The sequence below is a fragment of the Pelodiscus sinensis genome, chromosome 29 (genome assembly GCF_049634645.1).
Source record: "Pelodiscus sinensis isolate JC-2024 chromosome 29, ASM4963464v1, whole genome shotgun sequence".
In the NCBI taxonomy this organism is placed as follows: Eukaryota; Metazoa; Chordata; order Testudines; family Trionychidae; genus Pelodiscus; species Pelodiscus sinensis.
The window spans coordinates 5,323,491-5,344,749 of NC_134739.1; the positions used below are offsets into that span (position 1 = coordinate 5,323,491).

At 44.2% G+C, this 21,259-nt stretch overlaps 1 protein-coding gene across 7 annotated transcripts in view; it reads right to left on the bottom strand.

The window, feature by feature from the left end:
- Positions 1-21,259, bottom strand: part of MARCHF10 (membrane associated ring-CH-type finger 10) — a 118,733-nt gene that overhangs the window by 18,690 nt on the left and 78,784 nt on the right. For all 7 annotated transcript variants that reach the window (XR_012898013.1, XM_075911304.1, XM_075911303.1 and 4 more), the window contains 3 exons: positions 17,010-17,176; positions 14,714-14,823; positions 8,964-9,077 (listed from right to left, as the gene is read on the bottom strand). Coding sequence is in view for 6 of the 7 variants with exons in the window: in XM_075911304.1 (XP_075767419.1) it covers positions 8,964-9,077; positions 14,714-14,823; positions 17,010-17,176 (391 nt within the window). In the remaining variant the exon portion in view is untranslated. The remainder of the gene's footprint in view (positions 1-8,963; positions 9,078-14,713; positions 14,824-17,009; positions 17,177-21,259) is intronic.

Genomic DNA, 21,259 nt, shown 5'->3' on the forward strand with positions numbered 1-21,259 from the left:
CCTGAATCCTTTGGAATCATGGGAATGCCTCATATACAATCCCAAAACACAGAAATCTCAGGCCCCCTCACTGTCAAAGAGGTTCCTCAGAGCCTTCTTGATATTGATGGTCAATCTATGCATTCCTCTGACAGCTCAAGTGTCTGGCTGTTCGCAGTGTGAGTGCAAGCATCACACCTTACTGTGGGGAAACACTTCACCCTTACTCTCACAGAAACTATGTAAGCAACAGCATGCAGGCACCACCTTGGGGATATGATTCTCCAAAAGGTTCAGCCTGCCATAAAATCATAGAACACTAGAACTGGAAGGGACCTTGAAAGGTCATCAAGTCCAGTCCCCTGCCCTCATGGCAGGACCAGTTACCATCTAGATCACTCTTTCTCAAAGTAATCTGAGGGCTCGCTTTGAGAAAACAGCTCCTGTTTGTTTATTTACCGGGTCTGCAGCCATGAATTCTAACGGGTTCCATTGACTGTGGTTCACCGTTTGCTGCCAAGGGGAGCAACAGGAAGTGGCAGTCCAGTCCACGCCACTTCCCACAGTTCCCCTTGGCTGCAAAGAGTGAACCGCAGCCAATGGAAGCCACGAGATTCCGTGGCTGCGGAGCCAGTAAATAAACAAACGGGAGTGGCCAGTTAGCCGCTTTCTCAGAGTGGGTCTGTGGACTGCTTTGAGAAACACTGATCTAGCTCATCCCTGATAGATGTCTCTCTAACCCGCTTTTAAATTCAATCTGCCAGAGGCACATTCAACAACCATTCAACAGTGGATTAGAATATTGTTGAACTGCTTCTTACTGCTGTCCAGGTTCCCCCATGTAAGCTTCATGAGCCTGGGCTGCAAGGGTTAGGATGCATCACCTAGGAACACTATTTGGCTGTGTCTAGACTGGCAAGTTTTTCCGGAAAACCATCTGCTTTTCTGAAAAACTTGCCAGCTGTCTACACTGGCCGCTTGAATTTCCAGAAAAGCACTGACGATCACATGTAAAATCATCAGTGCTTTTCCGGAAAAACTATGCTGCTCCCGTTTGGGCAAAAGTCTTTTTCCGAAAGACTTTTGCGCAAAAGGGCCAGTGTAGACAGCATAGTACTGTTTTCCGCAAAAAAAGCCCCGATCGCAAAAAAGGCGATCGGGGCTTTTTTGCGGAAAACCACGTCTAGATTGGCCATGGACGCTTTTCTGCAAAAAGTGCTTTTGCGGAAAAGCATCCTGCCAATCTTGACGCGCTTTTCCGAAAATGCTTTTAACGGAAAACTTTTCCATTAAAAGCATTTTTGGAAATTCATGCCAGTGTAGACGTAGCCTATAGGCATTTCCAATTCCTCACTACATTTCTGATCTGGAAAGAAAGTTCCAGCATGCAACCGCCTGTACAGGCCACTGTTCCTGAAGATGTGTGCATCATGCACCTTTCCAAACCACCCAACTTTTATGTCTGTGAAATGCCCATGGTGAGCCACAAGAGCCTGAAGTACCTGAAATACCCCTGATGATTGATGTATTGTGAGGTGGTGCCAGGGCCGACCTGAGGTATTCCGGCGCCCCAGGCATAGGTGCGTGGCATCGCCCCCAGGCGCATGGCGCATGAGCGGGCCCGCCCGTGGGGAGCGGGCCCGCCCCCTTAGGGTGTGCGGGTCCGCCCCTGGGGCACATGGTGCATGCGTGGCCCGGCTACAGCTGCTGGTGCGCAGCCTGGGCCCGCCCCCAGGGCACATGGTGCATGCACGGCCCGGCTATGCCCGCTAGCACACCCCTTACAGCTGCCATCAGGAGCCCCCCAGCAGTTGGCACCCTGGGCAGCTGCCCGGCTTGCCAGTGCCTCCGTCCGGCTCTGAGTGGTGCTTAATGGAGATGTGTCCCCCATCTATTGCCCCGCCACAGTTAGGAAAGCCCTTTTCAGCAAAGCCAGCCACTATGTCACCCACATTTCCCAGAGTCACAGTCCTGTCCATCAAAATGTGATTTATTGCTATGCACACTTGCAGAAGTACTGCACCGACGGTAGCCTTCCCCACTCCAAACTGATTCACAACTGGACAGTAGCACTATGGAGTGGCCAGCTTCCACAAAGCAATGGCCACATGCTTCTCTGCTGAGAAAGCAACTCTCATTTGGGTGTCCTTGCACTACATTCAGGGGCTAGCTCAGCACACAGCTCCAGGAAGGTTGCTTTACGCATCTGAAAGTTCTGTAGCCACTGCTCTTCATTCCACACCTACATGGCAACGCGCAGGGCTCACCAAACTGCGGTGAGCCCCGCTCGCCAGCCGCGCTGGCCAGCGATCTGCACATGCGCAGATCATTCTGCGCAAGCGCAGATCGCCCGAACCCGGCTCTTCCGGGTTACAATCTACTCGCCTGTGGCGAGTAGATTGTATTATTTGTCGAGCCCTGACAATGCGATCCCATAACTCAGAGCTAGTGTTCCTAACCCAAAAGCGACGATCCACTGAGTATATCAGGTCTACCATAGTTAAATGATATAGCAATTCATCACCCTCTGAAGCTGATGAATATGAATACAATTCTGATGAATATGAATATGATGAGTTATAATCATTCACTAGGCGCTTGAAGGTCCATATTTAGGTATGCTGCAATGTGTGATGCCTTCTGCACACTGCTCATAATAAGGGCCAGAAGGCTGGGATCCATGTTTTCTCAGTGCAGAGGCTGGATCTGGCACAAAAGTCAGCTGGAAACCCAGAGGCATTTGGGAAAAAAAGAGATGGCTGATAGGGTGTTTTTCATGCTCCCAATATGCCTCCTGCTACATTGCGCTGTCTCACAATGATTAGTGGGTGAAGGTGACACAAGGCACTATGGGATGCATACCCTTAATGCTTTACTCTGTTGACAAGGGAGCTGCAGGGGGGGGGCATGAGTTGTGTACAGTGGGAACCAGAAAAAAAAACGGTTTAACAAGTTTCCAGTTTTGGTGACTGTGACAGGGCGTTCGCCCTGCACTGGCCCTTTAAGGGCAAACCCCAGCCGGAAGCAGGGCGGGGGAGTTTAGCCCCAGCTGGGGCTGCCTTAGTGGATTAAGGCCCAGCTGGGAGCTATATAAGAGCATGGGTGGCTGCTCCTAGGGGAGGCTAGTGAAAGCCTGGCTGTTGGGGAAGTAGGAGGCTCCCTGGAGGCAGAGTGGAGCTTTAGCCAAACCAACTCCCAGACTGCAGGGCCTGCATAACGGCCTGGTGGAGAAACAACTGCCCCCGGAAGGGGGGTTCAGAGACTGACTTGGGCACTGCCGGAGGGCAGTGTGGTTGTGAAGAGGATGCTGCAGCCTGGAGAAAGGAGGGGAAACCCCACCAGAGGGAAGGTACCCTACCAGCAGAAGGAGCTGATTCTGGAGACAGATGGCAGACCCCTGCTACGGTGGTGAGTGAACCCCCTCACAGTGACTTTTGCCTGTCAACAGCACTTTTGTCACCAAAACTTGCAAGAGTAGACATAACTGTAATCATAGTTTTACTTCCCAGCCACCTTGGTTGGCTGTTCTCTCTTTTATTGCTTATGTTTACATAAGAAGTGCTGAATCATGTCTGAGAAGGCATGTGTTTTTTGAAGTGAAACTAGATGACTCACTGTGGAACTAGATGACTCACTGTATCACAACATACTCATTACTACTCAATGACTAATAGAAAGGCTTCATGAACAAGAGCCCTGGATCTAAATCTTAGTTTGGTTTTGTTTGAAGTGTTTGTTAAAGGTTCTTCATGCTTTGACAGACTGTTATATAACAGTCTTTAGTGACAAGACTATCGCTAACCTTGAGACTACAGCAATGATATATTCTTTTATACTGAAAATGCTGTGAAGTGTAACCTCACATACTGAATCTCAAGGTTACAGAAAACATTGTTAAACAAAATTATTTTTAAGCTTCCTGAAATAATTTGTGTGTCTCATTATGTAGTGTGTGTGTATATATATCAGACAAGTTTGCTCAGTGTGAAGAGCAGGGACCTTACTGACACTAAGATTTTATTCCTAGCTGTCTCACTAGATCTATACAAGTAATCTTGAACCTGTCACTTAAGCTCAAGTTTTCAAACATAGCCTCTGCTATAGGGTGTCTCTGTTCTTCGGAGGTCAGCATGAGACACCTTGTGGCTGACTAGCAGATGTGTACTAAGTGATTGACTTCAGGTACCTCAGGGGTACTTAACATCTCTGAAACTCAAAATAAGGTTTTTTCAGCTAAGCTACCAAAAATAGGTACCCAAACAGGCCACTCTTGAAAAGGTTATCCTCTCTGTACCCAAACTCATCAGCTTTTTAATATTTAAAAAATGTATTTAAAAAGGGATGTGGTCTGACTGACTTGTTTACTCCAGCTAAAAGTGCCATGAGTAAGTTGTGAGTGTTAAATATTTTTCTACAGCATTCAGCCTTAAATTAATTGTAGGAGATGGGCCTTGGAAATGTAAATAGTTTTCTAGCCTCAATATACCTTTAATTGTAAAAAAAAAAAAAAAAAAAAAAACCACATATCAAGACAAAGATATAGGAATGTCACTGGAGATGTAATAGCATAACCGTTTAAATGGTTAACCGATAAGCATGAACTCATAGATTACTGTAATGGTTATATGCTGGCTTCCAGCCCCACTCCCAGAATGCTGGCTGCCACCCCATGTTGAAAGCTCTCAGCTCAGGGTTGCAGCCGACACCTTGGAGCAGGGTTGGGAGTAGGGCAGAGAGCTGGCTTAAAAGCCGCTCCTGTCAGCCACCAGTTCCAAGGGAGCCAGCTGCCACCCCGGGATGAGAGCTCTGATACAGAGCCTGCATCATGGGGTGGCAGCCACCATCCCAGGAGTGGGGCAGCAGGTGGGAGCCAATGTGCCCTAAGGCTATGTCTACACTATGATTCTTGCCACAAGAGGCAATGCAAATGAAGCGCAGATTAGCATTTTCTCGCACTTCATTTGCATACTCTTTCATTCCGTTTTTGCGCAAAAACAGGCAGTGTGGCTGTGGCCTTTTTGCGCAAAACCCCCTTTTTCTGCAAGATCCTTATGCCTGTCCCGGAGAGGCATAAGGATCTTGCAGAAAAAGGGGGTTTTGTGCAAAACAGCCATGGCCACGCTGCCTTTTACACACAAACGGAATGAAAGAGTATGCAAATGAAGTGCGAGAAAATGCTAATCTGCGCTTCATTTGCATTGCCTCTTGTGGCAAGAATCATAGTGTAGACATAATCTGAGAGCCAACTTAAAAGCTAGATTCTGGCATGTGCTCTTGGGGTATCCGGCTACCGTGTGTGCTGCAGGCTCTGCAGTATAAAGTTCCTGGAGCACACCGACTGCCAGCCCTGCTCCCAAGGAGCTGGCTTTGCTGCGGGTTCTACACTATAAGCTTTATACTGGAGACTGCAGCGTGTAACTGCTAAGATTTGTAACAGTTACATGGTTATCTAACTGCTTTTTAACATCCCTAGATATCATGAGGACTGTTGTACTAAAAGCAAAGTCTAGATTATTTTATGGTCCATTTTTCAAAACAGAGAATATAAAAGGAATCAAGAGAATCCAATATTCTATAGGTCATGTTCTAATTAAAACCCTTTCCAGCTTTGAGACAGTCAGGATTGAAAGCCTCAGTTCCCATCAGTATCAAGGAGAGACCAGAGATTAGCTACAAGCACCAAAGCCACTGGATCAATATGTGTGACCTTTTCAGACCAGCTCAACCATAATTTATAACACTCCAGTAAAGCAGTGTTCTGTGAATTTGAGCTAAAAATGTGATTCCAAAGAGCTCCAGAAGTAGAGCCCTGCATATCTACAGATATCTGCTTCATACCCATGAATATCCACATCCTCAGATGCAGATAGCCATGCAGGGCTCTACCTCCCACTCCCCCATCCAACCACCAGGTGCATGGGGGGCTGCCAAGGCAGGCCCTTTTACTGCTGGCAGGGAACGAATGCGACACTCTGTCTTAAATTCCCCTGCAGAAGGGGCTGACCCACCTTCCTACTGAACACTCACCTGCAGAGCCCTGCCGCAAGTCTCTGCTGCCTACCCTCAGTCCCTGCTTTTGTGCTGCCTGTCTCATCCCTGCACAACCCTGCTGCTTCCTCGCTCATCTGTGCTCCCTCTCCCCTACCCTCCAGATGGCTTGCTGTGCAGATGCAAGTAAAATCCCTATCACAGATTGTGGATCAGATGATGAGTTGAGCTTGGTGGATTCAGATCAGATGTGAATCCACATTTTTGTATCTGTGCAGGCTCTATCCATAGGGTAAAGAACAGTTTCAACTTCAGATGCACTTTTCCTGCCAACTGACTGAAAAACCTCTGCAGAAGCTTTGCAACTCATAAGAAGTGCTCTAAACAGAGATAGGTCTTGATCTGAAATACATTCATGATGCCAACAAGCTGCATCATGCCAATTTTGTATTGTGAAATATGGTAACACGTGCCAGCACCACAGTGACATTCTGAACCCTCCTGAAGTCTTGTGTATTTCCTTGGAACACTCCCTTACACTGTTTTGAAATCATATAGCATCTTTAAATTGGGTGGAAAGAGTCCCCAGACTATATCACTTGCACTGGGGGCCATGACTGGATGATGTAGCACTGGCATGAGGATCCTAAAATGACCTGTTCCCAGGGACTGGATCAGGGACAAGGTTAGCATGCACTGCACTACTGGATTCTCAAAAGTATCTGATTTTTGGAGCACAAGTCTCAATGACAGTTGCTGAAACTTGTTCTCCTATGTCACATAGTTAGTTATGTGACATTTTCTCCAGTGTGTCCAGTTGTAATTCATTCTCCATGTCTGCCTCAACAGTACGCTGCCATGTTGTCTTGAGCCTCCCACATTTCCATCGTCCAGCAAAGTGCTAGCTTTACAATGGCGTCTGCTTCCCTTCTCATCAGTGCCCTATGCAAATTCCAACCTTCAGCTATTCTTTCCTTCTCAGAGCCATTATGTGGCCATGTGAAGCAGAGTGAAAACTAGAGTAGCTCTGAACCACCTTAATCATGACTCAACTGCAGGTAACTGACAATTAGGCCCACTCAGTCTCCATTCAAAGTGCTTTTAAGTGTGCACATTTGTTGCCATACTCGTGCAACTGCATTGGCATCAAGAATGGCTTGCTTCTGTTATAGCCTGCATCAGATCAGTCTTCACCATCACTATGCTAGTGCTGATAGAAAGCACTGGTGTGGTAACTGCGCACTGCATTTGGCATGTTTCCTGACACACTTTTATGTTTCTACAACTCTTCTTGCATGTATCCTGTGCAGGATCGGCAGTCCTTCTAATTTTATGCATAAGCATTTTTTGTTTACATGGTGCACTACAGCAGACTCGAATTTTTATTTTAAAAGAATATTTTAATGAAATCATATAAATCATCTTTTATATAGGCTGCAATTTAAAAAAAATGGGTACAGCAACTGTGGAGCTCTACTTCCACAAACCCCATTTCAGGGATTTGTCTGGGAATAAAATGGTACTGAAAGCTAAAGGGAATTCCTGTGAGATCACTGTAAATAGGTTTATGTTAACCAGATAAGACAGATTGTGAACACATTGCACTAATACAAATTACAGGGTCTGATGGAGCAACTGCCCCCTCACTGGCAGAAAAGGGGCTAAAAGCATCCCTACAGTGGGATGCTTTTTTAAAAGCACTGGAGGCAGCCAATTACAAAGGGGTGAGAAGTAGCCAATCATGACCCAGCCAGCTCATGTAAAAAGAGCTGCAGAGCAGAATTTAGTAGCTGATTGGAGCCTGAGGGGAGAAGACCAACCTCCCAGATCTAGCAGTAGCACCTGGACAGAACAGTGCTGCCAGCAGCAACCACGGAAGCTAGCCAGAGCTCCTAGCTGGCTACTAAGACTAGCAGGCTGAAGCCCTGAAATAAAGGAAAGAAGGTCCTAGGGCCACAGGGAAGTGGCTCAGGGAAAAAGTACAGAGGTTAGAAGGGACACACAATGTGGCTACCAACTACAGAATCCCTGAGCTGGAACCTGGAGTAGCAGGGGAGCCCAGGCACTGCCCTTCCTCACCACTGAGGGAGTAGCCAGACAACTGGCTGTGGTGGCCGCTGAAGGAGGTGGCTAGATAGTGTGCTGCTGTTCCCCTGGAAAGTAGGAGAACTGAGTATGGTAAAGCTAGAGGACACTGGTCTTTGGGATGACTCAAGAAGAGGTGACACTGGGTGAGACATCAGAGGGTGCAGAGCTAATTTCCAAGACAGCCAGCAGGAGGTGCTGCACTGGTGAATCACACCCTGTCACACAGGACTACAACTCTGCTCTGTAGACAAGATTTTTAGGGCTCTCAGGCTATGTCTACACTACCCTCCTAGTTCGAACTACCTAGTTCGTGCCCCGTGTAGCCGTGCTGCACGGGGTTCGAACCAGCGGGGTTTTAAAAATGGCGGCTCCCCGCTTACGCGAATGAAGCCCGGGAAATTCAAATCCCGGACTTCATTTGCAAGTGCGGTATGCCTACATTACCCTGCTAGTTCGAACTAGGAGGGTAGTGTAGACATACCCTCATTCTTTAGTTCAGATTGCATTTTCATGTGCATATACTAATCAAGCTCAGATTTTTAACTTTTCTTTTACTGTGGCTGATGTGCAAGAAAACACACAACTCCCTATTGCATAACAGTATCTGTGCAACTGCCAGAAGGGGTATAGAGCATGTGTAAATTATTGGCAATCAGTGGGCAAAATCCTGCACTGAGAGAGTCAGTCAGGATTGTAACTTGTACTCCTGAGGAAAGCTTGGGTAGCTTAATAAAACTTAATGCGGCTGATCTTGAAGAGAGATTGCCACAGTTTTTAAGTGGATTGTAGGCCTTCTCTAGGCTTGAAAACTAGGGAGGCAACTTTAGCTTGATAAAGAGTCAAGTAAGTAAAAAGACAGTATATATTAGTGGTGTTACTTGAAGCATTATCATTTTCACTCCTCTTACCCTGTCGCTATTGGCTTGGTTGTAGTTTAGTCGCATGAGTTCTGCAAACCTCTGTTCATAAAGGTGAAGAAGCAGCACAAGGTAGAGACCTGAATTCATTAGCTCGCTTTGTGCCTGTGTGCAGAAAAGAAATCCAATGTGTTCACTGTTACTTGTAACTCTGGTTTTTGAAGACCAGGAGGCTAGAACCAGTACTATGAAATACTCAGGTTTTCTTTCTTCAGATGGGGCTCTATTATCTACCAAACTCATTTATTAACTCTGAACTGAACTATCTTCATGGATTGTATTTCATTTCTTTATTACTGTGACTATCGCATACAATGGCCTACAATAAGTGACCTGGCTTAACTGCCTGGTCCAGTTTGCTGTACACCAGTGGTCCCCAACGCGGTGCCCGTGGGCACCATGATGCTCGCCGGGGCATTTGTGTGCGCCTGCTGACAACCTGGGCTGGCCCCGCCCCAACGCACTGGAGGCGCCGGCCCCAGCGCACAACACGCACGCCGCCTGGTGCACGACGCTCAGGTGCCCCAGCCCTGGGGCACATGCGGGCGCGCGGCACCAGTGCTGGCCCCAGGCGCATAGCTCGGGCAGCAGCACCGGCCCTGGGCCCACAGCACAAGGCACTTGGATGGCCCCGGCCCCAGCCCTGGGGCACATGCCGGCGCCGGGTGCAAGGGCATCCCCGCCCCTGAAGTGTTCCAGGACACGTGGCCCCACCCCCCAGGTGCCCGGCGTGTGAGTGGCCCTGCCCCCTGGGAGCCTCTAAAGGTTGGGGACCACTGCTGTACACCATAGCCAGCAGGGACTGCCAGCATTCCTGAAACAAAACACAAAGGACATGGGTTGGATGAGAGACTCAACATTGACTTTTGGCAGGCAATTAAAGGAGCAAAAGATTCTAAAGAGTCCTGTCTAATGCTCCCTATAGCTTGCTAAATTTGTTAAGGTCAGAAGGGACTGGCTATGATCATCTAGTATGATTTCTGGCATAAAACAGACTATAGAATGTAATCTGGGCTCTCACAAGAAGAACATGTAAAAGCAGAGAAAATCAGCAGTTGGGATTCATAGAGCACAAAACAGCCCAACAGGAAAAAAACAAGTAAGTTATTTCCTTGGCACAGGCAATGGCAAATCTCAGCTGCTAATTAACAAAAAGTAAGCTATACCATCTTAAACTGCTGGGTATCTTGGCACATAAATACAATACAGATAGTCAGATCTATTCTGCCTTTGCTTGTTAGGCCTTTCCATAATTAGTTGGAAGCTCTCCAGGGAAGCCCTTCCTTTCAGTTCTATACCATGGTGTGGTAGAATATGCTATGATGCTGGATGTTTCAGCTTTCTGATAAGATGAAAATTGGAGGTCCTGACCATCTGTAGACTTAAAGATCTCACAGCACTTTTTTAGCAGTCATAGTGATGTGGAAAACCCAGTGTTTTGGCCACACTCTGGGGTAAGTAAGTCATTCTGCCCCCCCCCCCCCCCCCAAACTCTCCCTTTCTAGCTGAAGGTTGTTAATTATGAATCTAATCAATCTGCAGAACAAAATGTAAGAATTATTTTGCCTGGCTTTTGACTAATGTGGTATTTGTTATTCTATACAGTAATTAGTGCATTAAACTGCCAATGGTGAAAAGAATCGTTGTTGTTGTTGTTAGTTTCAATTTCCCCTCCAAATACACTATCATATTGCTAGTTCGGAACAGCAACCATCTTCCCAGCCCAGAAGTCATTACATTTCACTGTTGAAGCAGATTTAAATAAAGCAATAAATTTAAATGAGCACTGACTTTTTTAAACATGCATACTGAATACTAAATGAACTGATGGGCGGGATTCCCTGGGATGCTTACATGAAGGGGAAAGGAGTCCAGGAGAGCTGGCAGTTTTTAAAAGCCTTATTAAAGGTACGGGAAGAAACCACTCGATGCACAGCAAGAAAAGCAAATATGGTAGGTGACCAGATTGGCTTACTGGGGACATCCTTGGTGAGCTTAAACACAAAGGAAGCTTACAAGAAGTGGAAATTTGGACAGAACTCCCCTATATTCGAGCAATATATTTACTCCCCCACCCCTCAACCCCAGTTATCAGGGAGACGAAATTACAATTGGAATTGCAGCTAGTAAGGGATATGAAGAGTAACGAGAGGTTTCTACAGGCATATTAGAAATAAGAGGGTGATCAGAGTGAGAGTGGGGCCCTTGCTAGATGAGGGAGGTAACCTAGTGACAGATGTGGGAAAAGCTGAAGGATTCAATGCTTTCTTTGCCTCTATCTTCACGGACAAGGTCAGCTCCCAGACAAATGCACTAGGCAACACAGTATGGGATAGAGGTGAACAGCCCTTGGTGGGGAAAGAACAAGTTAGGAACTATTTAGAAAAACTAAGAATACACACATCCATGGGCCTGAATATAATGCATCCGAGGGTCCTGAGGGAGTTGGTAATGGCCAAGGGCTCCGCAATGACATTTATCTTTGAAAACTTGTGGAGATCGGGAGATTGGAAAGGCAAATGTAGTGCCCATCTTTAAAAGAGGGAAGGACAATCCAGGGAACTACAGGCAGTCCCCGGGTTACATACAAGATAGGGACTGTAGGTTTGTTCTTAAGTTGAATTTGTATGTAAGTCGGAACTGGTACATATTGTAGGGGAAACTCTAGCCAAACATTTCTCCAGAGCTCAGTTTTATTCTCCTGCACCTCACTTCCCTCAGTCCTTTATTCTCAAGCTGAGATGTCTGCTGAGAAGCCGCTCCACATCTCCCTGGTCTGCTGGGGGGAAGCAGCTAGTGCAGGGTTGCCTCACCCTGTTTGTAAGTAGGGATCCGATGTAAATCGGATCCATGTAACCCAGGGACTGCCTGTACAGACCATGAAAATCATGGAGGGGATCCTCAAGGAATCCATTTTGAGGCACTTGGAAGAGGGGAAGTGATCAGGAATTGTCAACATGGATTGACAAAGGGCAAGTTGTGCCTGACCAATCTGATTAGCTTCTATGATGAGGTAATGGGCTCTGTGGAAATGGGAAAGTCAGTGGATGTGATATACCTTGACTTTAGCAAAGCTTTTGATATGGCCTCCCACAATGTTCTTGTCAGCAAGTTAAGGGAATATGGATTGGATAAATGAACTGTAAGATGGAGAGAGAGCTGGCTAGACTGTTGGGCCCAACAGGTAGTGATCAATGGCTCTATGTAGGGTTGGTGATCAGTTTCTAGCAGAGTGCCCCAAGGATTGGTTCTATGACTGGTTTTGTTCAACATCTTAATGACCTGGATGAAGGGATGCATTGCACCCTCAGCAAGTTAGCAGATGACCCTAAGATAGGGGGAAAGGTAGATACGCTGGAGGGCAGGGATAGGGTCCAGAGTGACCTGGACAGATTAGAGGATTGGGCCACAAGAAATCTGAGGTTCAACAAGGTCAAGTGTAGAGTCCTGCACTTGGGACAGAAGAATCCCAAGCACTGTTACAGGCTGGGGACTGAAGGCTAAGTAGCTGGATATGAGTCAACAGTATGCCCTTGTAGTCAAGATGGCTAATGGTGCATTAGGAAGAGCATTGCCAGTAGATCCAGAGAAGTGATTATTCCCCTTTATTCAGCTCTGGTAAGGCCACATCCAGAATATTGTCTGGTTCTGGGCCCCCCACTACTGAAATGATGTGGACATATTGGGGAAAGTCCAGTGGAAGGTGACCAAAATTATTAGGGGGCTGGAGCACATGCCCTATAAGTAGAGATGGAGGGATTTGAGTTTTAGTCTGCAGAAGAGAAGACTGAGGGGGGGATTTGATTGCAGCCTTCTACTTCCTGAAGGGAGGTTCCAAAGACAATGGAGAGAGGATGTTCTCAGTAGTGACGGGTGGCAGAACAAGGAGCAATGGGCTCAAGTTGTGGTGGGAGAGGTCCAGGTTGGATATTAGGGAAAAACTATTTCACTAGGAGGGTAGTGAAGCACTAGAATGGGTTACCTAGGGAAGTAGTGGCGTCTCCATCCCTAGAGGTGTCTAAGTCTCAGCTTGACAAAGCTCTGGCTGGGTTGATTTAGTTGGGATTGGCCCTGCCTAGAGCAGGGGGCTGGACTTGATGACCTTCTGAGGTCTCTTCCAGCTCTACAGTTCTATGATTCTAAATCAACTGGTCAAAACTTTTTCAACAGCATCCTCTGTCAGTGCTACCAGTAAAATATGATAAGATATTCATTAATCTGGAAATGTACTTAGCCCAGATGAATGCTGTAATCTAGCATGTCCAGCAAAATAATTTTAAGATTTTTTTTTGTAAACTATCTTTAGTTTTTACAGTATTTATGGTTGCAGGTTTTTTGTCCCATTCAGACAGGAAATTATATTCCAAGCCACGATACCCACTGAAAGCCTAGAGGAGGGTATCTATAGACAATTTCTTTCCAAGCGAATGTTTATATTCATACACAGCACAATGGCAAATCAATCAGCTAGAAAATAGCTTGATGGTATCACTTCTGCTAAAGCATGCTGGGAAATCATTTACTTTTTAATGACTAAAGGCCTAGAGGGATGCAGATGGGGAAATATACACTGTTTACTGCAAATAATTTGAGACTTCTAACAGATTGTCTATCTTCTACAAGTAAGTGGGAAAGACTCTGGCACATTGCAGTATTTATTTTTATTTCTATAAATGCTAAATAGCGTATCAATCCATATGCTTTAGGTGCTTTTGGCATAATTAAAATACATCACAAATAATACTTAAAAGTGCATCAATACAAACAGATATAAATCACACCCAGCAATCAAGACCTCCCACTAGCTTAATTCCCTTTCTCTCTCTCTCCAACAATTACTCATCCTTATACTTCCTTCCATTTTCAAATGGCTAGGAAAAGAGAGCTTTGCAGCATGTCCTTACATGTGTAAATTCGATGTGTTCAGTTGTCAAACTGTACCAAATATAGGTATTGCCAGTAATTCTGTAAACACTTTAAAATTTGAGGAAAACATGTGAATGCTTATCACTTTAGTCTATTTATGGTTCAACATTCCAGAGTGTAGAGACCCTAATATTTGACTTTATGCTTTCCTTCACACATTTTGCCACTTCACCACTAGCACAACCTACCCTACCATTCTTGTCTCCCTTTATGATAAACATTTACTTTGTTTATGAACAAATTGACCCCCATGGCTTACAGTAAAACTTATAGTTAAAAATTAAACTGCAGGTTTGGGATACTTCTGGAAAATTAAGCAGATAATATTTTTAGCTGTATGCCTGCCAAAGAACAAAGTCTATTGTGGTACTAGGTTTGTTTTCTTATAGCTCTAAATCTTACCCCTACATTTTTCTATTTAAAATGTTTAACTTGTTTCACAAATAACATGCTAATGGGATGATGTTCAATTCCTTGAAATTAAAAAAATTACCTGAATTCCTGCTTGTCTGTTTAAATTTAAACTTCTACCAAGCAAACAATGTTATACCCATCTTCAAATGTAATTACAAACTTCCTTCACTCAAAGCCTTATGATAGTGGGCAGTTTAGTGACCCAAACTGCAATTATTATTCACATATTCTTATTATTCATGGGCTTTCTTACTCAGATTTAAAGAAATGTAAAAGCCTATCTCTTCCTAACAGTTTAGTTGGCTTCAGCACATGAGGAAGATCATTACACTCAAGAGTATTGCAAGACAGCAGTACCAAAATAGGATTACAGGCTCTCATCTGGAAAGTCTGTTTCTTACCCGAGACTGTTGGTGATTTCTGTAATAGTCATTCACATCAAAATCATCCAGATCAGTTATCAGACCCTGCTTACACAGTTCACAGGTTTTCACTGCCCCCAACTCAGCACCTAAAATTAAATGAAGAATTAAATATTGAACTTGTAAGTCCATATTGAGCACAGTGTCTCTGTAAATTACAAAATCACTACTACACGGAACCTTTATTTAAAGCTGAATTTTTACTCAAGGTTGCTAAGTTTTGAATCTCAATTCCACTGAACTGCATTCTAATACCTATTATGTGAGCTTTGTATAATAGTTTAAAATACTAGCTGTATCTTTCTCCATATAATATGGGTTACAAAGGCAGGAGCTATGAGATCCAGACCTTGATCAATATTTAAGTGGCCATTCAGGTCCAGTTTTTCACAATATTTCAGGGCCAGATTTTTTCAAAGGGTCAACACCCACAACTGGGACCAGGCTTTCAGAGGTCAGTTCCCAATTTTAGGTTCTGAAATAAAAGCCAGATTCTCAAATCCTCTAACACCTCCAGATAATAAGCAGAACACTATTTGTATTTGCTTTAAATATTTTGGGCTTCTTTCCATTGAAGTTTGCAGGAATTTTGCCACTGACTCTAGTCAGTGAGACTGGACACTTTGTCTATTCTCTCTTTGACCACAGAGTGAGTCTTATACTTTCTACAACACACTCTCATTATCTTCAGCAGTTCAGTGAATGTAGAAGTGCAGGAAAATGTCACTTGAGTCTCAAGTAAAATATAAATAGCATCCACTCTATACTCAAGGTGTGGCCTATACCAACTAAATAAAGGTCCAGTGTGCTGCCTAAGTTTTTTTTTTTTTTTTTTTTTCTTCTTTTCACTAGATGTCTTTCCTCCCCCTTATCTCCTTCAAACAACAAAAAGGAGCAACAGGCTCCAGATACTTTCCACCATAAAACTGAGACAAACCTCAGAGGAAATCATTCAGCTCAAGAACTGCATGCAGATTTTCACCCCAAAATGGGAGACATGTGAGACCCCATGAAATCCTCTTGGAATTTTGCTATTGCCATTGTTGGTGGAAGGCACTCAGACATTGCCTGTATAAAACTAAGATACAACAATGGGTTCAAATTGCTTTCAGGCCCACTGTATTGTATTGCTCCTAGTTCTAGTGTTTTTTCACTCTGGCTTCCAAGCTGGCTGGCTGAAATTTCCCTGAATCCAGGGCAGGATCTGGGGAAGATGAGGGAAATGTAGCTCACCCCTTGATTCTTGGATCAGTCAGGGATTTGACTAAGGATTAAGAATCTACATTTAATCTGCTATATCTTCTGCTGGTAGAGAATAAAAGTAGGTTGGTGTGGATCCCTGTCTTTTAATCTAAAATGAATTTTTGACACATCTAAACAGTAGGTACTCACAATACATGGAATTAAATTATAAACTTGCTTATTATATCTGGAGGCTGAGAGCTGATTCTCTGGCTCCTGTATGACTGACACTTCCCCTTCATTTCTAGCTGCTAAATTACAGTTAAAACACATAACTGCATGCTCAGTATTCCCTTTCTATGTAAGCAATGGCTTAATTGATGTGATATTAGATGGAAGGGGGAGTATTCACAAAATCTGTGTTAAAATGTCTTCCATGTTACAGAATACCTAGGAAAACCCTACTGTGCAATTCACATGTATAGCAATATAATGCTGATTTTCATTCAGGATAAAAATAGAATGCCAGGAATGTTTCAATTTAGTATTTGTAGTACTGATGAAGATGAGGGAAGACTACATGCATAGCTATTATTTGCAGTGTATCTTTCTCTATCAGTTACTTTCATGAACACTAAAATTCATCCTATGTAGGATCCTTTCCCCCTTTCTTAAATATCTTTATGGATGTCATTCAGCATGCTTTCTTTACTCACTATTAGTCTTACATGTGAAGTTTATCAATCCTACAAAATTTGATCACATGATATTGCTGGTACTTTGTAAATCCCTCAGGATTTTATATATATTTTTGCTTATTTTTAACTGCAAACCCTGGAAACTAGAATCTTAGTTGGACTCATTGACTAATGGCTAGTAGTCTAAGCACTTATTTGAACTTTTTGCATTTTTGGAAAACTATTGTAACGTTGACAAAACTATGGGATAAATTCATCCCTGGTGTAATTCCACTGCTATTATCTGGTATAGCTCCACTTATGTCAGGGGATGATTCCAAAAGTGGATTTTGCCCTCAAATGATGAAGTTTCTGAAATTAACATGCTACTGCACTTGTAGTACTCTTTCTCCTACCTGACTTTATTTTGGCTTTCAGCCATGTTTTTAGACATTCCTGATGAACAAACTGTAGAGTTCCTACACAGCCGCATGGTTCTACCAGTGGATTGGTTAAGGAGCCCCCAGCAATCTGACATATACGACATTGGTCTCCTTCCTCTTCTGAGTCTTCTGCTAGTAGACTAAAGAGACAATTGAACAAATCAGAAGTATTCTTTCACCAAACTCTTCAGTCCAATATTAGATTTAAGTTGTATTATAATTAACACTTCTAGGGTATGTCTACCCTACCACCCTAGTTCAAACTAGGGTGGTTAATGTAGTCAATCGAAGTTGCAAATGAAGCCCGGGATTTAAATATCCCAGGCTTCATTTGCATCTTGCCGGGCGCTGCCATTTTTAAATCCCCAGTAGTTCGGACTCTGTGCCCGCGGCTACACGCGGCACGGAGTAGGTAGTTCGAATTAGGCTTTCTAATTCTAACTTATCGTTACACCTCATTCCACGAGGAGTAACAGTTTAAATTGGTCTAATTCGAACTACCTACTCCGTGCCGCGTGTAGCCACAGGCACAGAGTCCGAACTACTGGGGATTTAAAAATGGCAGCGCCCGGCAAGATGCAAATGAAGCCTGGGATATTTAAATCCCGGGCTTCATTTGCGACTTCGATTGACTACATTAACCACCCTAGTTTGAACTAGGGTGGTAGTGTAGACATACCCTTAGATATAAAGCATCTTTATTTTTTTAAGGATCCAGTTTACGTTCTGGTACCACTGTATAACTCAATGTCACTTCTGTTAAGTGCCAAAAGTGAGTATGCAAACAGTTGGTTTATGTTCTGGGATAGTGGAGAGACACATTTTCATAAACATCTTTGTTCTTAATTGTTGAAACAACTGCTTGAGGAAAGAGCAGCTTGCTGCTTACAGTCAGCAGCAGGAAACCCAATGCTTTTATCAAAGTCTTTGCAGTCAAGGAAATTATAGTTGTAGTGAAGAAACTGGGTCCGCTAACAGGTTTTTAGAACAGACAACTTTTAACTTCCTTAACATCTATATCCAAAACCTTGGCCTGAAAGATTAAGGATGACTACAACATCCTAAAAAGCAAGAAAATAACAAGCTGAGCCACCTTTTAACTGTGTCCTAATGTCCAAACAGCACACTTCCACTGACAGTGACAAACTCCAGATCATCCAAAGGAATTTACTTCTGCCTTCAACTGACAAACATACTGCAAAGAAAACATTTGTCTCCTTCAGTGTTACACAAACCTGAATTACAACCTCAGCTAAACAGTCAGTGTTGACACAAGGTAAGTGTGTGTCAGTGGGAGAAGCATCAGGATGCAATCTGTTTTGCTGCAGTGAAATTGCAGTCATTTTTCCACAGCTTATGTTCCACTAGAAATTGAGAACTGCAGCCATTTTTACTAGAGGGGCATATGCATGTGCATGCCCACATGCCCTAATTAAAACGATCATATAAGCAGCTTAGGTCTCATTGTAAGTTATGAAAGAGCAAGCATCTGAGTAAAGGAAAATTGTAACTAATGGGCATTCTAAGGGGAGGGAGAGAAGGGGTTACTATCTATGCTTAATCTGTGTACACAAAGGTAGCTAGTAATGAGTCTTAACCATATGAAAAGCTTGAAAGACAAAGTCCAGCCATTTGACACTTGATCTTTTGGGTTCCCTTTGGTAACAAACACTAGGCAACTTTAATATAAATAAATTGCTCAGTGAAGGAGAAACAATAACAACTTGGAAATGACAGAGGTGCTTAATGACTTGTTTCGGTTTTCACTTGGTGATGACAGGATGCCTAACACAGCGAACACTAGTGGATATGGGGTAGGTTTAGAAGTTAAAATAGGAAAACAACAAATTAAACTACTTAGACGTTTTCCAGTCACCAGGGCCTGATGAAATGCATCCTAGAATACTGGAGGAGGTATCTGAGCCACTAGCTATCATCTCTTAAAAGTCTTGGAAGTTGTGATAGATTCTAGAAGACTGGAAAAGGGCAAATCTAGTGCTCATCTATAAAAAGGGAAATAAGAGCAACCCAAGAAACTACAGACCAGTCAGCTTAACTTCTGTGCCAGGAAAGATAATGAAGCAAATAATTAAGAAATTTATCTGCAAACATCTGAGATAAGGTGATAGATTACAGCCAGCATGGATTTGTAAAGAACAAATCATGTCAAACTAATCTGATATCTCTTTGATAGGATAACAAGTCTTGTGGATAAGGGAGAAGCGGTGGACATGGCATACCTAGACCTTAGTAAAGCATTTGATATGGGGTCTCATGATCTTATCAATAAACTAGGGAAATACAACCTAGATGGAGCTACCATAAAGTGGGTGCATGACTGGCTGGATAACTGTTCTCAGAGTAGCAATTAATGGTGCACAGTTATGCTGGAAGGGCATAACAAATGAGGCTCTGCAGGTGTCAGTTTTGGGACTGGTTTTTTCAATATCTTCATCAACCATTTAGATATTGGCATAGAGTATGCTTACTAAGTTTGCAGATAATATCAAGCTGGGAGGAGTTAAAAGTGCTTTGAAGGATTGGGTCATAATTAAAAACGATCTGGACAAACTGGAAAAATGGTCTGAGGTAAATAGAATGAAACTTAAGGACAAATCCAAAGTATTCCACTTAGGAAAGAACAATCCATTTCACAGATACAGAATATGCAGTGACTGTCTAGGAAGGAGTATTGTAGAAAAGGATCTCTAGGGGTCATAGTGGACCACAAGCTAAATGAGTCAACAGTCTGACAGTGTTGCAAAAAAAGCAGACATGATTCTAGGATGCATTAACAGGAGGGTTGTGAGTAAGACATGAGAAGTAATTCTTCCGCTCTGTGTGCTGATTAGGCCTCAGTTGGAGTACTCTCTCCTGTTCTGGGCACCACACTTAAGGAAAGATGTGGAGAAATTGAAGAGTGAGTAACAAATGATTAAAGATCTAGAAAACATGGCCTATGAGGGAAGACTGAAAGAACTGGGTTTATTTAGTTTGGAAAACAGTAGCCTGAGGGTATGTCTACATTACAAAGTTAATTTGAACTAACAGACATTAGTTCGAATTAACTTTTAATAGGCGCTACACATACAAACCACTTAATTCAAACTAGGTAAACCTCATTCTGAGGACTAACGCCTAGTTCAAATTAAGTAGTTCGAATTAAGGGCTGTGTGGCCACTTAATTCGAACTAGTGGGAGGCTAGCCCTCCCCAGCTTTCCCTGGTGGCCACTCTGGGCACCACCAGGGAAACTCTTCTGCCCCCCTCCTGGCCCCAAAGCCCTTAAAGGGGCATAGTCTGACTACGGTGCCCATGTCACATGCAAGCCTGCCAGCACCCAACCAGCAGACCCTGCACCTGGCACAACACGAGCCAGCCACCTGCTGCCACCCAGCCCTCCGCCTCTTTCCAGGACCAGGCTGGTGGCTCCCAGGAGCCTGCCCGGGGCTGCAGGAGGCAGGCGCCCGCTTGGTCTAGTGCAGAGATTGTGGACCTCATCGAGGTTTGGGGGGAAGCCTCCAACGTCCACAACCTCCGCACTAGGCATGGGAAAGTGGCCGTCTAGGGCAGGATAGCTACCAGCCTGGCCACCCAGGAGCAGGTTTGCATGAAAATCAAGGTAGTCCAGTGACCCCTGACCCTGAGCTTAGAACATAAGAACGGCTGTACTGGGTCAGACCAAAGGTCCATCTAGCCAAGTAGCCTGTCTGCTGACAGCGGCCCACACTAGGTACCCTGGAGGGGATGGACTGAAGACCATGACCAAGCCATTTGTCTCATGCCATCCATCTCCAGACTTCCACAAACAGAGGCCAGAGACACCATTTCTACTCCCTGGCTAATACCACTCCATGGACCCAACTTCCATGAATTGATCTCACTTCTCTTTAAACTCTGTTCTAGTTCTAGCCTTCAGCCTCCTGCAGCAAGGAGTTCCACAGGTTGACTACTTTGGGAAGAAGAACTTTCTGTTAGTTTGAAGCCTGCTACCTATTCATTTCATTTGGTGTCCTCCTAGTCCTTCTATTATGGGAACTAATGAAGAACTCTTCTTTATGCACCCTCTCCACACCACTCATGATTTTATAGACCTCTATCATATCCCCCTCAGTCTCCTCTTTTCTAAGCTGAAAAGTCCCAGTCTCTTTAGCCTCTCTTCATATGGGACCTGTTCCAAACCCCTGATCATTTTAGTTGCCCTCCCCTCTCACACTTCCTTTT